This window comes from Malurus melanocephalus, unplaced genomic scaffold (genome assembly GCF_030028575.1).
Source record: "Malurus melanocephalus ecotype Western Australia unplaced genomic scaffold, MMel_1.1 scaffold_782, whole genome shotgun sequence".
Classification (NCBI taxonomy): domain Eukaryota; kingdom Metazoa; phylum Chordata; class Aves; order Passeriformes; family Maluridae; genus Malurus; species Malurus melanocephalus.
Window position 1 is genome coordinate 115981 of NW_026624014.1, and position 13323 is coordinate 129303.

The 13323-nt window shown below is 35.4% G+C and overlaps 1 protein-coding gene across 1 annotated transcript in view; it reads left to right on the forward strand.

Moving 5' to 3' along the window:
* The window catches only part of LOC130584854 (testican-3-like), a 118263-nt gene extending 111675 nt beyond the window's left edge, over window positions 1–6588 (forward strand). The window contains exons 8-10 of the mRNA XM_057385086.1: window positions 1962–2024; window positions 3177–3314; window positions 4320–6588. Of these exons, the coding sequence (XP_057241069.1) occupies window positions 1962–2024; window positions 3177–3314; window positions 4320–4492 (374 nt within the window). The 3' untranslated portion in view covers window positions 4493–6588. The remainder of the gene's footprint in view (window positions 1–1961; window positions 2025–3176; window positions 3315–4319) is intronic.
* The last annotated feature ends 6735 nt before the right edge of the window (window positions 6589–13323 follow it).

A 13323-nucleotide genomic window follows, 5' to 3' on the forward strand; every position in this document is an offset into this window, starting at 1 on the left:
GAATAGAATAGAATAGAATAGAATAGAATAGAATAGAATAGAATAGAATAGAATAGAATAGAATAGAATAGAATAGAATAGAATAGAATAGAATAAGGTGGGAAAGGTTCTATGACATAATCCAACCATTAAACTAACCCTGCCAAATCCACCCTGGTCTTAGATCCTTATAGTCTGTGATATTGATGTGATAAATGACTGTCATTTATTAGATTAATGATTAGTAGAAAATGGCTTTAGTTTGAGATATAATCCATCCTCTGAATGTGGTAGCATTAAGAGTATAGATCTTCAAATATTCGGAGACAGAAACGTTAGGTTTGAAAGGTAATAAGAAATAGTGAGCATGATCATCATGAAAATACTTCTTCCAACACAAAAAGTAAACCTTTATGTAGCCTGAGCAAATACTCAAAGACTGAATTGTTATAACCCAATACCCCCATGATGTCAAGTCTCAGTGATTTTTTAAGAACACACTCAGAAAATTGGTTTGTTTTCTGGAAAGACAACTCCTGACAATTTCTTCTGGCATTAGGACTCCAGTTTACAGTATTTTGAAAGTGGAGCTTGCTCTTAAGGCCTTCACTCTACAAGAGTCATTATAGATATAGTTGAAAAGCTTGGCCCACCAGAGTTGAGGTCACTGGAAACATTTCTGAGCTTCTTTAAATTAATTGCACATGTAAATGTTATTTAAAATGTAAAACCAAGAGAAATGAACAGCCTGCTTTCCATAAGGGGTTAATATTGTCTGCTAGTTTTTATTGACTCTCTTAGATAATACCAAAGTCCTGTTGGAATAACTAGGCTGTGCCAGCCAGGAGGCTCTGTGCTCACCAGAAGTATATTTTGACCYCCACTTCATCTAGGCATTTGTCACCAGAGTGCCCTATCCAGTGGCTGGGTTCTGGTCTTAGGTGTGTTCTTCACCAATKGGCTAGGCCAGTCTTACTCCTCTCTAAACCAGCTCAGAACTCCTTTTTCTATTTGCATGGAGAGAAAGGGATCCTTGGATTAATTACACAGCAAGGATGTAATATAAATTAACAGAGCCTGCTAAAATGGAAAATGCATTTAATATTCATGAAATGTAAGATTTTGTCTGGGAACTGTGCAAGCTAAAGACACCTGTGAGTAAACTCAAGAATGAGAAATGCCCTGGTGCAAGTGATCTAATGTGGTACGCAGTGCTAGTGTTCAGAGATTAATTAGTGCTTTGCTGTCTTTGATTTTTCACTCACTCAACAGTGATGTAAACACTTCCACATCTTATTTTCTTCCCATTCATAGGGCATACTGTGACTTTCTTTTACTGACAGTAGAAAATTAAATTACTCAGAACTGGAATAAGCTATAACTGAAGAATGGAAAACTGAATTTTAATACATATTCTGCTTCTTAGAATGATCTAAAGTTTGACCTCCATTTTTAAGTTTGCTGCACCTGGGGCTTTGTATGCATGGGATTCGGTCTTAAATTGTTGCCAGAGAATCACAAACTTGCAKACTTCAGTGAAGAAAAGAACCTTACTTTCTTAGTGTAGTATGTGAAATACAAAATTTGAACATGCCTTCTAAAGAGGACAAAAGGGAAGAAATTAAAAGAGCCATCCTGTTTCTGACCAGTACATGAGGTAAGCTTCACAGGTGCACTCTTGATTTTTATAGACGGATAAAGTAGGGTGTGATAGAGGTACTATTTTGGTCTAATATTCTTCGGTCCTTCAGACTAGTGACTAGATGCTCACTTAGAGATGAGTTAATAGGAGTGACCTTCTGCGCAAATTCATGGTGGTGCACAGATTCATAATTCTCAAGGTGTAGCAAGGTATGGTAATTCTTCTATTTCAGATGCCTTTTTCATAAGATCAGGGTGACCTTACAATGTGGCAAACTGTGAAAACCTGGTMATGTCCTAGATACTGTGTAATCTGTTTAACATTTGTTGTGTCATTTTAGACCCACCTTGCCAGACAGAACTCAGCAACATTCGGAAGCAGCAAGGAGGAAGGAAGCTCCTAGGTGAGCCATAGAACATTCTTTTGAAGCTTTTATTACTTACATAAATAACCCTAGTTAAACAGCAACACAAAATCAATATTAATCCAATGAAGATAGGCCACAATAAATCTCAGCAACAAAATTTATGAAAATTTTTGAAAGCTATTAAACTTAGTTTTATTACCTTGCCTACCAAAAKCTCTTACATCTGTTTTATTACCTTGATAGAAAGTCCATTTTTACAGTTACAGAGAGGACAGCATAAGGTACTCTTAAAGTAGTATCTCTGCTGGTCCTTTAACTGTAATATTCTGTAAGTAAATGAAATCTTTGTTGTGAATCAGTTTATACTGCATCAATATTTTGGAAGTATAAAGTCTTCATTTACCACTAGCCACTGCGTAAAAGCTGCAATAAAAGGCTTGGCTAAAGCAATCAAAACTGTATTTATGCTAAGGATGGTTTCTAACAAGAACTATACACTTTAAATACTTTCATATGAATATTTTGTTCATTGCGGTCTCCGTTTTGTCCAAGTGATCAACAATGGATTAATCAGCTGTAGGCAAGTCACTCCCTCACAAAAGAAACCTCTCTTGTACATATAAATGCACATTTAATATTAATATTTTATGTTCTTTTTGTGTTGTGTTATGCTGCTTTTGTCTTCCGTGATGGAATAATTAAATATTAGGATGTAAATAAGTGGTTTGTAAAATACAGTTTAAACACAAATAATTCCTTGTAGCAGATAGTTTGTTAGTCAGGAAGTCTGGCCCTTACTCTTCAGATTTGTTTGTACTCCACAGATGATAGAMCTTCCCCTTCAGGGGTGGATCCTACATTTGAGCCTTTTCGCCAGAATACAGTGAAAATCTTGACTGAGACATTCAGGGAGTAAGGAATATGTATCACTGKATCAACAAAGAAATTAAAGGAAGATTGTTCACTTTATTTCTTGAAATAAATGAGTGATATGTGTTATTTTCCTTCCCACATTTGATATAATCAGTAATTTTGGGTCAATTAATTTGGTACTACTAAACCAGTCAGTGTAGAGTCTGGAATGAGGAAACAGCAAAAGTTGCTTTCTGCTTTAATTGTGGCATTGGACATGAAGTTGGTTTTAAAATACCTTTTCACCATCTATATACATATATATCTATATTGCAGGGCAGTATATCCCGTTCTGTGATGAGGATGGGTATTACAAACCCAGCCAGTGCCATGGAAGCCTGGGGCAGTGCTGGTGTGTTGACAGATACGGTAACGAGGTGTCAGGGTCCAGAACAAACGGTGCAGCGGAATGTGGTAAGTTAAGAACCTTTTGTGGTGTTTGCTTTAGAGGTGTTATTCACTTTGATTGCCAACYAGGTTAAATTTCTTCAGTAAGAAATGTGGGGCCGAGCTACATGGATTTTGATACAAAAAAAAATTATATTTTGTTACTGTTATTGCTTCATTATTTTTTGGAACTACTGTCACTGTGTCAGCTATTAATAGACCCCTATATGTGCTTGGCGTAGTGTATATTAACCCAGGAAATATTAATTTCCTAGAGAAGCGTTAGATAAGTCCCAAAATGTTTCATGAAATTCCTTTGGGTAATCAGCATGCTAGTGAATTCAATTTGACATTTTTTTCAGTTTTTATTTGAGGGAATTGCTAAAAGTTTTTAGCACACTAAATCTTCCCTTATTTTTCCCTTCCCTACAGCACTGTGCAGCTTCTTCCAAGAATTCCCATGTCACCTTTATTTGATGTCCCAGATATAAAAGATGAAAAAAAAAAGTATTTTCCTCTTTAAAAAAAAAGTAATTTATGAGTCCTTTTCACTTCTTCTCCAACAAAAGAACATAGCCTGAAGCAGAGAGTAAATTGAACACAGTGTTTGAGGTACAAGCTCAGGCCTATTGTCCATCTGATTCAGGATCCTTTTTAGATAAATGGACAGTTTGATATAGTTCAAGATAATATGTGAGAAGTGAACAATAGTCAGTGTGTAGTATCAGTAGTTCTTATTGTCATCTGTGAGTTGGACTTAAATTTTTTTCAGTTGTTCCTAGCACTCATTATAGTTCTACAAATCCTTAAAATCTATCTCCTTTTGTTAATATTGAGAAATTAATTCAATATTGAAGTGGATTCTTTATGACAAAAGAATCTTCATTTTATTTATATTTTATCTTTATGTCACACTCTGTAGTTATCCTGAAAGTAAATAGTYTGGTGTGCCTTGTGTATGATTATGTAAAATATACTATAAATATGTGGTGTATCTTGTGAGTCTTTTCTATAACTATCATACCTTTTTAGCTATTGATTCAGAGACTTCAGGTGATTTTGCCTCTGGCGATTTCCATGAATGGACAGATGATGAGGATGATGAAGATGAAATAATGAATGATGAAGATGAAATTGAAGATGATGATGAAGATGAAGGAGATGATGATGATGATGATGATGATGACCATGATGGATATATTTGATGATATTAGGGGGTCCATATGTTGTACCTTTCTAAATCTCACAGGATGATATTTCAAAAAATCCCTTTGCTCTCCAAGATCAAAAGGGTTCTAACAAATATGTATATTTTGTATGATTATTTCAAACATTGCAGCTGGAGTCACAGACTTCTTTTGTTTATAGAAGAATAATTATATAATGTGCTTTTAAGTTTTTAAATACCGTTGCGCTGAAGAAAACACATTGGAATTCTAGCCTGAAGGAAAAAATGTTATGTGCTMCTGAAAATATATATATGTGCAAAACACACAATAAAGTCAACCTGTCTCTTTAAAATTCTGCTGAAAAGGTATTTGCCCTTACTTGGAACTGTGCATGTCCTCTTCAGAATGCATACTGTGAATTAACTTCAGTTCCGTCAGTGTTTTAGGGCCTGTGATTGTCCATTTAATGAATCAGAGACGTATTCCAGTAGAAAAACATTGGTGCACAAGTAGCATCTCAACCAGCCTTTAATTAACCAAAGGTATGGAGAAAAATCAGGAGGGAAATCTATAGCAAAGTGCTACTTTGTGTTTGCATTTGTAGTTACATTTTTATTAGGAAATGGCTAGGTTATCAAAAGGATTTTCAAAAGCAGTAACATGGACAAGCACCAATTCTATAATTCTAAAATTTTCTTGTCCTTTATTTTTTGTTTCATGTCAAGGTCTTAGAAGCTTTATCATTATTTACTTAAACATTGCTTCACCCTTTGTGGTTTCTCTGTATTTCTCTCTAATCAGACTAGCATAAAATATTTACATGGGGAAAAATATTTGCTTAAAATTGCATTACCTTTATACATGACTGTATTTCAGAGTATTGTCACTTGCCCCAAGGTAGTTTTTAATAAATGTATGATGATRCTTTTTATTTTCTTATTTCAGGAAATAGTTTTGCTCTTTATCTCRATTCATGTTGTTTTCTGTTACTAGTGCAGAAATTTAGAGAACGTATTGTAAAGGTGCCTTGCMAAATAGAACTAGAGAGGTTTTAGCATGCATACCAGTATAGGATGTTAGGCAATAGCTAAGCACACCCAATTACCAAATTAATACCAGTATAGGTTCTGCTGCTGGAATGAAGAAAATGGATTATTTTAATTTTTTTCCTATTATGTAATTACCATGTGGTCTAGATTATACTTATTGTGTAGAGTAGCACTTAAGATTTGACTGTAGAGAAAATTACTTTAATCACTGTATTTATGTTAGCATGTTAATTAATTGTGTAGACATTTTGAGATGACACMATCTTCATTCAATCCTATCTGTTTTCTTTTCTGCCCACAATTAAAATTGGTATAACCTGTGTAATGTATTACTACAGGTTGTATGATTTCAAAAATTAATCACTGGTTTCCCAWCATAAATTAAAAGGAAAATCAGATTCTTATTTGAATTAATTTCTACACACTAAATACTAAATCTAATGTTTATCCTATGTAATATTGAAAAGTATAATTCTTTTTCTTTTTTACTGTTTCTGTATAGTTTGCAAAATAAAAACTCTTGTAACCAATCTTTGGCCAGTATAGCCCATCATTTTGACTTTTTTTCATAGCCTAAAATTTCGAATCAGGAAGAATTCATGTTTCCTATACATTTTACCTATTAAAATATGTATTTATTTGCATAAAGCCATTAATGTTTTATTTCCATTAAAGAATATTTGAATAGGGCAAAACCCATAGGGACCTCCCGGTTTTCTGTAATTTCCCTGRTTTTTCTATAGCTTTGTTATGTGCTTTTATTACATTGTCTTCGTTACATAGTAAAGAAAGAGAGAGATATGTGTTTTCAAGATCTGTCATAATTTGTCGGGCATAGYTGTGTTATTTTCTTAAATAAAAATAGCTAAGAGTTTACCATTCTGATAGTGGGATTTTGTCAGAGAACAGTTTCTTATGACTGAAATTAACTGATATATAAATTGATTTTAAATAAAGAAGCTAAAGAAAAAGTGTTGTCATTATTGGCTGACACAATAAGTACTGTTGTGAGGATGCTTTTTTGATGTGGCAAATGGTCATTTGATAACAAACTGAAAATGAATTTCATTAAAACYTGTGCTATTGGGAGAATTAAAGAGAATTAATAATGTGTTTTGTCTAAAGGGATTACAGTATGAATACTTTCTGAAAACAACTGTCGCACAGAAGAGCATGAAAGAAGTTTATATTCTTTCTCCCCTGAAAATTGCCCACTGAAGTGAAGGAGGAGGGAGTAGGCATGATATCAGTCCCTGAATATTAAAGCTACTTATGATAAATTCAGAAGTAAGTCAAGATAGTTAAATTCACTAAAGAACAGTGACGGTGGAGAATATGGATAATTTTAGATCCTTTTTGTGGTCCAAAATTAAAATAGCAACAACAAAAAATTGAATTGTTACATATTCCCGGGGAAAGGACAGAATAGAGGTRGATATGCTGTAGGTCTTCCTTTCAAAACATAATTTCATTTTTTAAAAAATAGATAACTGTCTATGGATTAATACTGTGGTGTTGTTGCTTATCTTTTATGATAACAAATGAACTGGACACTCCTTCACTGTGTGCTTCTTTCCTGCATTAAATAAGTGTAGGAATTCAGAAGCGGGTCCAATGAATAAAGGCAAAGGCTGATAATATAAATGTACTAAAACTTAAACCATTTAGAAGCTTTTTCCTTCTTTCCATGAAATGCAGAAATTTGCACAGATGTCTGTCCTCATGATTACAGTCTTGCAGAAAGCAATTGGGAGCCCTTGACTATTTTTACTGTGTTGCTTTCATTTGTTATTTTTTCTTGATCTTACARTTCTGCCCATGTATTTATAGATATGCAAAGATAGTGATATAAATTTGGAGATGTTCAGATGCAGTGATTAATCCTCATGCTCTGCTGAGAATGTATGGAATTATAATTCTCAGTTCCATTGAAAAGAAAGGAATACCAAACTCAATGCAGTAAAATATTATATAGTCTTTGAAAGGGGTRTTTTGGGTTGAGACACAAATATATGCAGTTTAAAAGAAAATTAATTAGTGTCATTAGTTTGTTTATACAAAAACCAGATTATTYTACAAGACTGAGGAAGATGCACCATAATGATACTAGGAAAATTTTTGCCTGTTTTGTGCACATGGACAAGAACTGGACTTTTTTATCCTTATTTTAAAAATCCATTGCCCAGGCAGAATAATAAACTTTTATCAGGAAGTGGATTAAATTAATGCCTCATAGGAAATTAAAAAGTATCTGTATTTACAGATTCTTCATGAGACCAGTGTATATATTTTTAATTATTAAAAGTTTTTCAAAATTGGATTGAAATAAAGCTGTGGCAGCACAAATTTATTTGAAATACTTTAATTCTTTTTATTGTTTTTCCACTAATTTAAATATATTAGTCGCAAATTATTCACAATTTCATTTTTAGCTAGTKCAGTGGACAATAAGGTAATTTGTCAACAAGTTCCTGTGTGAAAAGGATTGGTGTTAACATGAAGAAGAATACAATGGATTGGGAGAATGTAACTTAACAGGTACCACTGGATGAGTAATTAAAACACCAATTATTAAGAAACTCAGCTACTTCCTGAAGGCAAATACAATGTTGAACACRCTGAATTAAATCTTTTGTCATAATGGGATTTCTGTTAGCACGGTGTCTACTTGCTGTGCAGGATGGGTGCCGTTTGCTAATTTGTTAATTCATCCAGTTAAATGGGAGTAGAAATTAYTCTGAAGTTAAAGAGCTGGAGAATGGGAAACAGTTGCCTAGCCTAAAAGATGACTCCCCCACTTGAATTTTTTTCTGCATTTTAGATGCTAATTGATCAAATCCTGAAAAAGAGACTACTGCATGGTATATGTCTTCTTGAGGCTGAGTTTTAAAAGTGAAATATGTGTGCCTATTTTTAAAAAGWATCTCCATGCTATTGTGTTAGTAATAATCCAGGAGATTTTACATCTTTTCACCAGCTCTCCACACAACTCCGTAGAAAACTTTGATTAAAACCTCAGATTTATATGCACAAAACTGGCTCATGCCTGTAACCATTTTTACTAAGATGGTTGAAATTTATCAGGTAAAATGAAGATGGATGGAGAGGTCACCTCTTCAGCCTCTCTGCCTGTAACATTCAAAGCTGTTTTGTAAACTCATGGAGCATTCAACAGTCTGCTGAACTAAAAAAAAANNNAAAAATTAATGGTCATCCTTCCAACTCAGGTCATTATTCTGCTTATGAGGCAAATGTAGTCTTGAAAGAGCCAGCTGTACCCAGCACAAGGCACTGAGGGTCTGCTGTATAGGTCATGCCATTGATGTCAGGTACACATTTGTGGGAAGACTCTCAAGTTCCTTTCCCTTTTCATGGTTTGTTCACAGACTGATATACTGACATGTTTCAGTGAGATTGTCTGYTGGACTTTGGTCACTCTGAGGAAGAGGAGATTGGGTCTCCTCTACTGTAAATGTAATGCTTCTGATTGATTTCCATGTGCCTGGGGGGCTGGAGGGCCACCACGAGAAGATTTCTCAAGTCTGGGGTGTCAGAAGAGAGTAGTTGTTATTAAAATATGTTGATTTTGTTTGAAAGCTAGCAGAGATTACTGAGCTTTTCTCTTGTTCCAAAAAAGCATCTGGCAGTAGCAATGCATAGGAAGATTCCAATTTTGCAGCCATAATGCCATGATTCTTCTTCCTTATTTCTTAAGAAYAATGGAGGTCCCTAGTTAAAAAATAAACAAGAAACAACCCAATGTAGTAATGCTGAAAGCGAGGCAAGTCCAAAGGAAGGGAATGCAGGAGAAAAATTGGGATGTGACAGCATTGGAACAGCATCTGTATTTGAGTAGCTGACTGATCCTGTCATTGAATAAAAAAGTGTGAGGATTCTAAGTTCATTGCTCATGTTGCTCTTTACCCTCATGMTTTCACCACATATGTTTTTATTAGGCTATGTTATCTTCACATCAGAAATTACACATAAGTGCTGAGGTGAGTTCAATTCCCACAGTGGCATCTGTAGGAATTGCACCATGAAACAGCCCAGAAGCTGAGGATGTTACTGACACATTAACTCATTTCTCAGAAGTATTTTAAAGGAGGTGTTTGTCTAGATGTACCTTTAGTATATCCATTACAGATGCTTGTTTGATTCAGGACAAAGAATTGCCCAGAGTTTTTGTTTATATAAGTGGTAATTTACTCAGATCCTGATATAAAAGTGTAATAATACTATTGACAGTTGTATGTCTTGTCCATTAAGATAGCTTGATTTTTATGTAGTGGAAATGGTGTTACTCTTTTATCTCTCTTTGTAGTTACTTCCATTGGAATCAGCAATAATGGCAGAAAAAGTATTGCCATCTAAGTGAATTTCCTGTAAGAGTTTTGTAAAGATGAAAGACATCAGTGTTGACACAGGGTATGTCTTAAGGCCAARGAGGTAATGAATAGTCCCCTAATTTGCAATTCACTCCTGTGATTCATTGATCTGCCTTTCACCATAAACAGTAGCTGCCTGTTTAGCTGTTGTCTGGCCATAGTTAGGTTTCAATTATAATGAGAAACTGAGTGAAAGAAACTCTCCTTTTCCCCCTTTCAAATCTGTAACAGGTCAGTTAATTATAGGTCAATTTGTTTTAAATTGYCTCCCACTCCACTGTTCCTTGAATACCATTACATAACAATGGGGGAAAAAAAAAAAAAAGAGGCCTAATAATCTTCAACAGCAGGAATAAAATTGCACAAAATTCCTATTATTTGCTGTTTGACAGAGATAGGCCTTCTTCTTTCTGACAGGAACCTCACTGGGCAGCCCCCGTGTCCTTGGATGTAGCGGAGTGAATGGCACTGTCATGAGCCAGGATGGGGTTTTGGAAACTTCTGCTCCTTGCAGAGCTCATGTCTGTCCTCCCTGCTCCTGTGCAGCTGATGTGCAGCAAAGAATTTGGSTGTACACAGGGTCAGTGTTTGCTGAGGGGGAATTGTGGTAGAGCTGCTGCTCGTGCTTGCCCAAGTGTGGTGGAATAAAGGGAGGAATTTTTCTCTTTTTGCATAGTGAGATTACACAGCTGGGATAGTGCCGCAGCAGTGACCTCTCTYGTCTCTACTCCGTCTTTATAAAAGGCATTTTCTTTGCCAGGTGTGTCAACTTTCCATTTCTCCTCCTTTTCCTTACCATTTTATCTGTCTCAAAAGGAAAGAAATATTGCACTTCTGAGGTTTGTTTCTAATTTCTCTAAAAATTGTTCTTGGTCCAGCTCTTATTTAAAAAAAATAAAAATATTGTGAACAGGAGAAAAGAAAAAACAAGTCAGAAGYGCAGAAGTGTAAAAAATAGTAAACTGCCAATGCAGAATTTTGGAAAAGAGCACTATATTGAGGGTGAGAAAGCCTCACACTGGTCTTGCTCCTCTTTACTATAACTAAAGGTTTTGATAGTTTTGTGATCTTTGTCTGCATCAATCTGTAGCCAACATTTAATTTAAACATTCCTGGGATCACACCAGCTCATGGAGCAAACATCTGTAAAATGCCAAAGCTACATTTTTCTCATGGGAGGAAATTCCAGTTACTCTCCCTTAAGATAGTGGTTGCAATGAGTAACTCTCAGCATGTGATTATTTTTTTTTAAGTGCTTAATTTGTGTGTTAATATGCTGCAGTATCATTTCTTCCATTTCCTTGAGTTCTGMGGGAGCAATTTCACATGCCACAAAAGGACCATCAACTCAGGATGAGAATACCAGAGCATCCAAGATGTGATGCACTGAACCAAAGGAACTGATGTCCACTGAGCATTGCCTTTACCCTGTGGAAGGCCATAACACAGCTGTGATTTAGTGCAGGTACATTGCAGTGTTATCTAGCAGACACTGCCTGGCAAAAAATAAAGAGGGAAAGAAATGTGAATGATCAGTGGTTGTGATAATAGCACTGCTTCTCTTTGTTGCCTTAGAACGTGTTCTTCAGGGTATGGTCAGTTTGTGATAATCTGAGCCCTTCTCTCAATCTAATCAGACCAGATGCTGTTTTTAGACAAGGTACTGTCATTTCTTCCCTAAAATAGATTCAGAAGGTCAACACTTGGACTACACACATGCATATGCAAAAATATCAGCAGCCATTAATGACATTTATAAGACTGCCTTTTTTTTTTCTTTTTAAGAAAACTAATTCCTATAAATATGCTTCTAGTCATTGCTCAGGTTCATTGCTTCATTGTTCCAGAAACTGACTTCCAGTCCTTTTTCAAACTGTCAAAGCATTTGGTAGATTTTTACTTTGCTTAGTGAAGCTTTTGAAAAGAACCAAACCAGAACTTTTTTTGCACTTCCCTCCTGTTCTTCAAGTGGGCCTTCAAGTGGCATCTTCTTAGCAGGCTCATGAAGCATTTAACACATGCTCTGAAAAATTTGCCTTGGCTACAAAGAGAGTGGGTATGATTTCCAATTGTGTATCATCTTACTTATCTGAACTGTAATATCTTATTCCCATTTTTAAATGTTATTTTATTGGTGAGACTTCTTTTTCCCTATGAGCAGCCTGATCATCGTTGTTCTACTTTCACAAGCTGTTATCTACTGAAAATCCTCTATCTGCTGCACAAATCGATTCTCCATGCATCTACATCTGTTCTACACCTTCATTTTATCCTTTTTGTCACTAAATAATTCCACTCTTCTAGGAATTACTACAGCAGCCAGGAGGCTCCAAGTCTCAATGTTTCTTATGCTCTATAGATCTCTTTGAGCAGAAGACCCTTCACATATGATTTATGCAGCAGCAAATGGCCTACTTTATTTTCCTTGGGAATTAGCAATTGGCTCTTCTAGAAGAGTTCATGTTATTATTTTCCCTCTTAACCTTTTCTTAGCTGCCACACTTGTTTCTTTGGAATATTCCTTGAAAGGAGGATTATCTAGTGCAAATCTGTCAAATTCTTTATAAAAGTACAAATGATCAGGTCATATGTCCTGCCATTGTTGACTTTAACTGTAAATTCTTCAAAGGGAAACTTAGTGGTAGGCAGAAGGTCCTGAGGGGCTTCTTATCCTTTACTTGTCAAGTAGGACTGGGAAATCCCCATCTGGATCCGCAGGGAAAAAAATATGACTTGACCTATTGGCTGGAATTGATATTCTGTGTAATAGAATTCCACAGAATCACAAAATGGCTCAGGCTGGGAAGGACCCAGTGGGTTACATCTGGTCCTACCTCCCTGCTCAAGCAGGGTCATCCCAGAGCAAATGGCACAGGGTTGTGTCCAGAAAGTTCTTGAGTATCTCCAGTGACCATCCACAACCTCTCTGGGGAACCTTTTCCTGTGCTCAGTCACCTGCACAGTAAAGAAGTTCTTTCTGCTATTCAGGTGGAACTTYCTGTGCATCAGTTTCTGCCCATTGCCTCTTGTCCTATTGCATTGTTCATCCTACTTAAGGATCTCATCCAGCAGTATTTAAAAAAATGCATGTAAAAATAGTAAGCTTTCTTTCACCAAGGTTTTTGACATTAATAGCATTTGACTGACATAAAGGAGTCACTGATAATTTGCTCTAACATGGTTGTGAAGGAAAATACCTTTATAGCAATTCAAATGTAATTTTATTTTTTCATGAGAAATTGTTTAATACTGCACTCCTGTTAGGACCTAGATTTTTATGTCAATCCTAGTTAAATGCTAATTTTAAATAATTTTAAACTCATTTAATTTTTTTTTTTATTACTGGATAAAAAGTAATTTATGTCTTTTTAACTTAGGCAGATTGCAGATTTAAGAGTTTTTTAATCTTTTCTTTCTCCTTCCCCCCCCC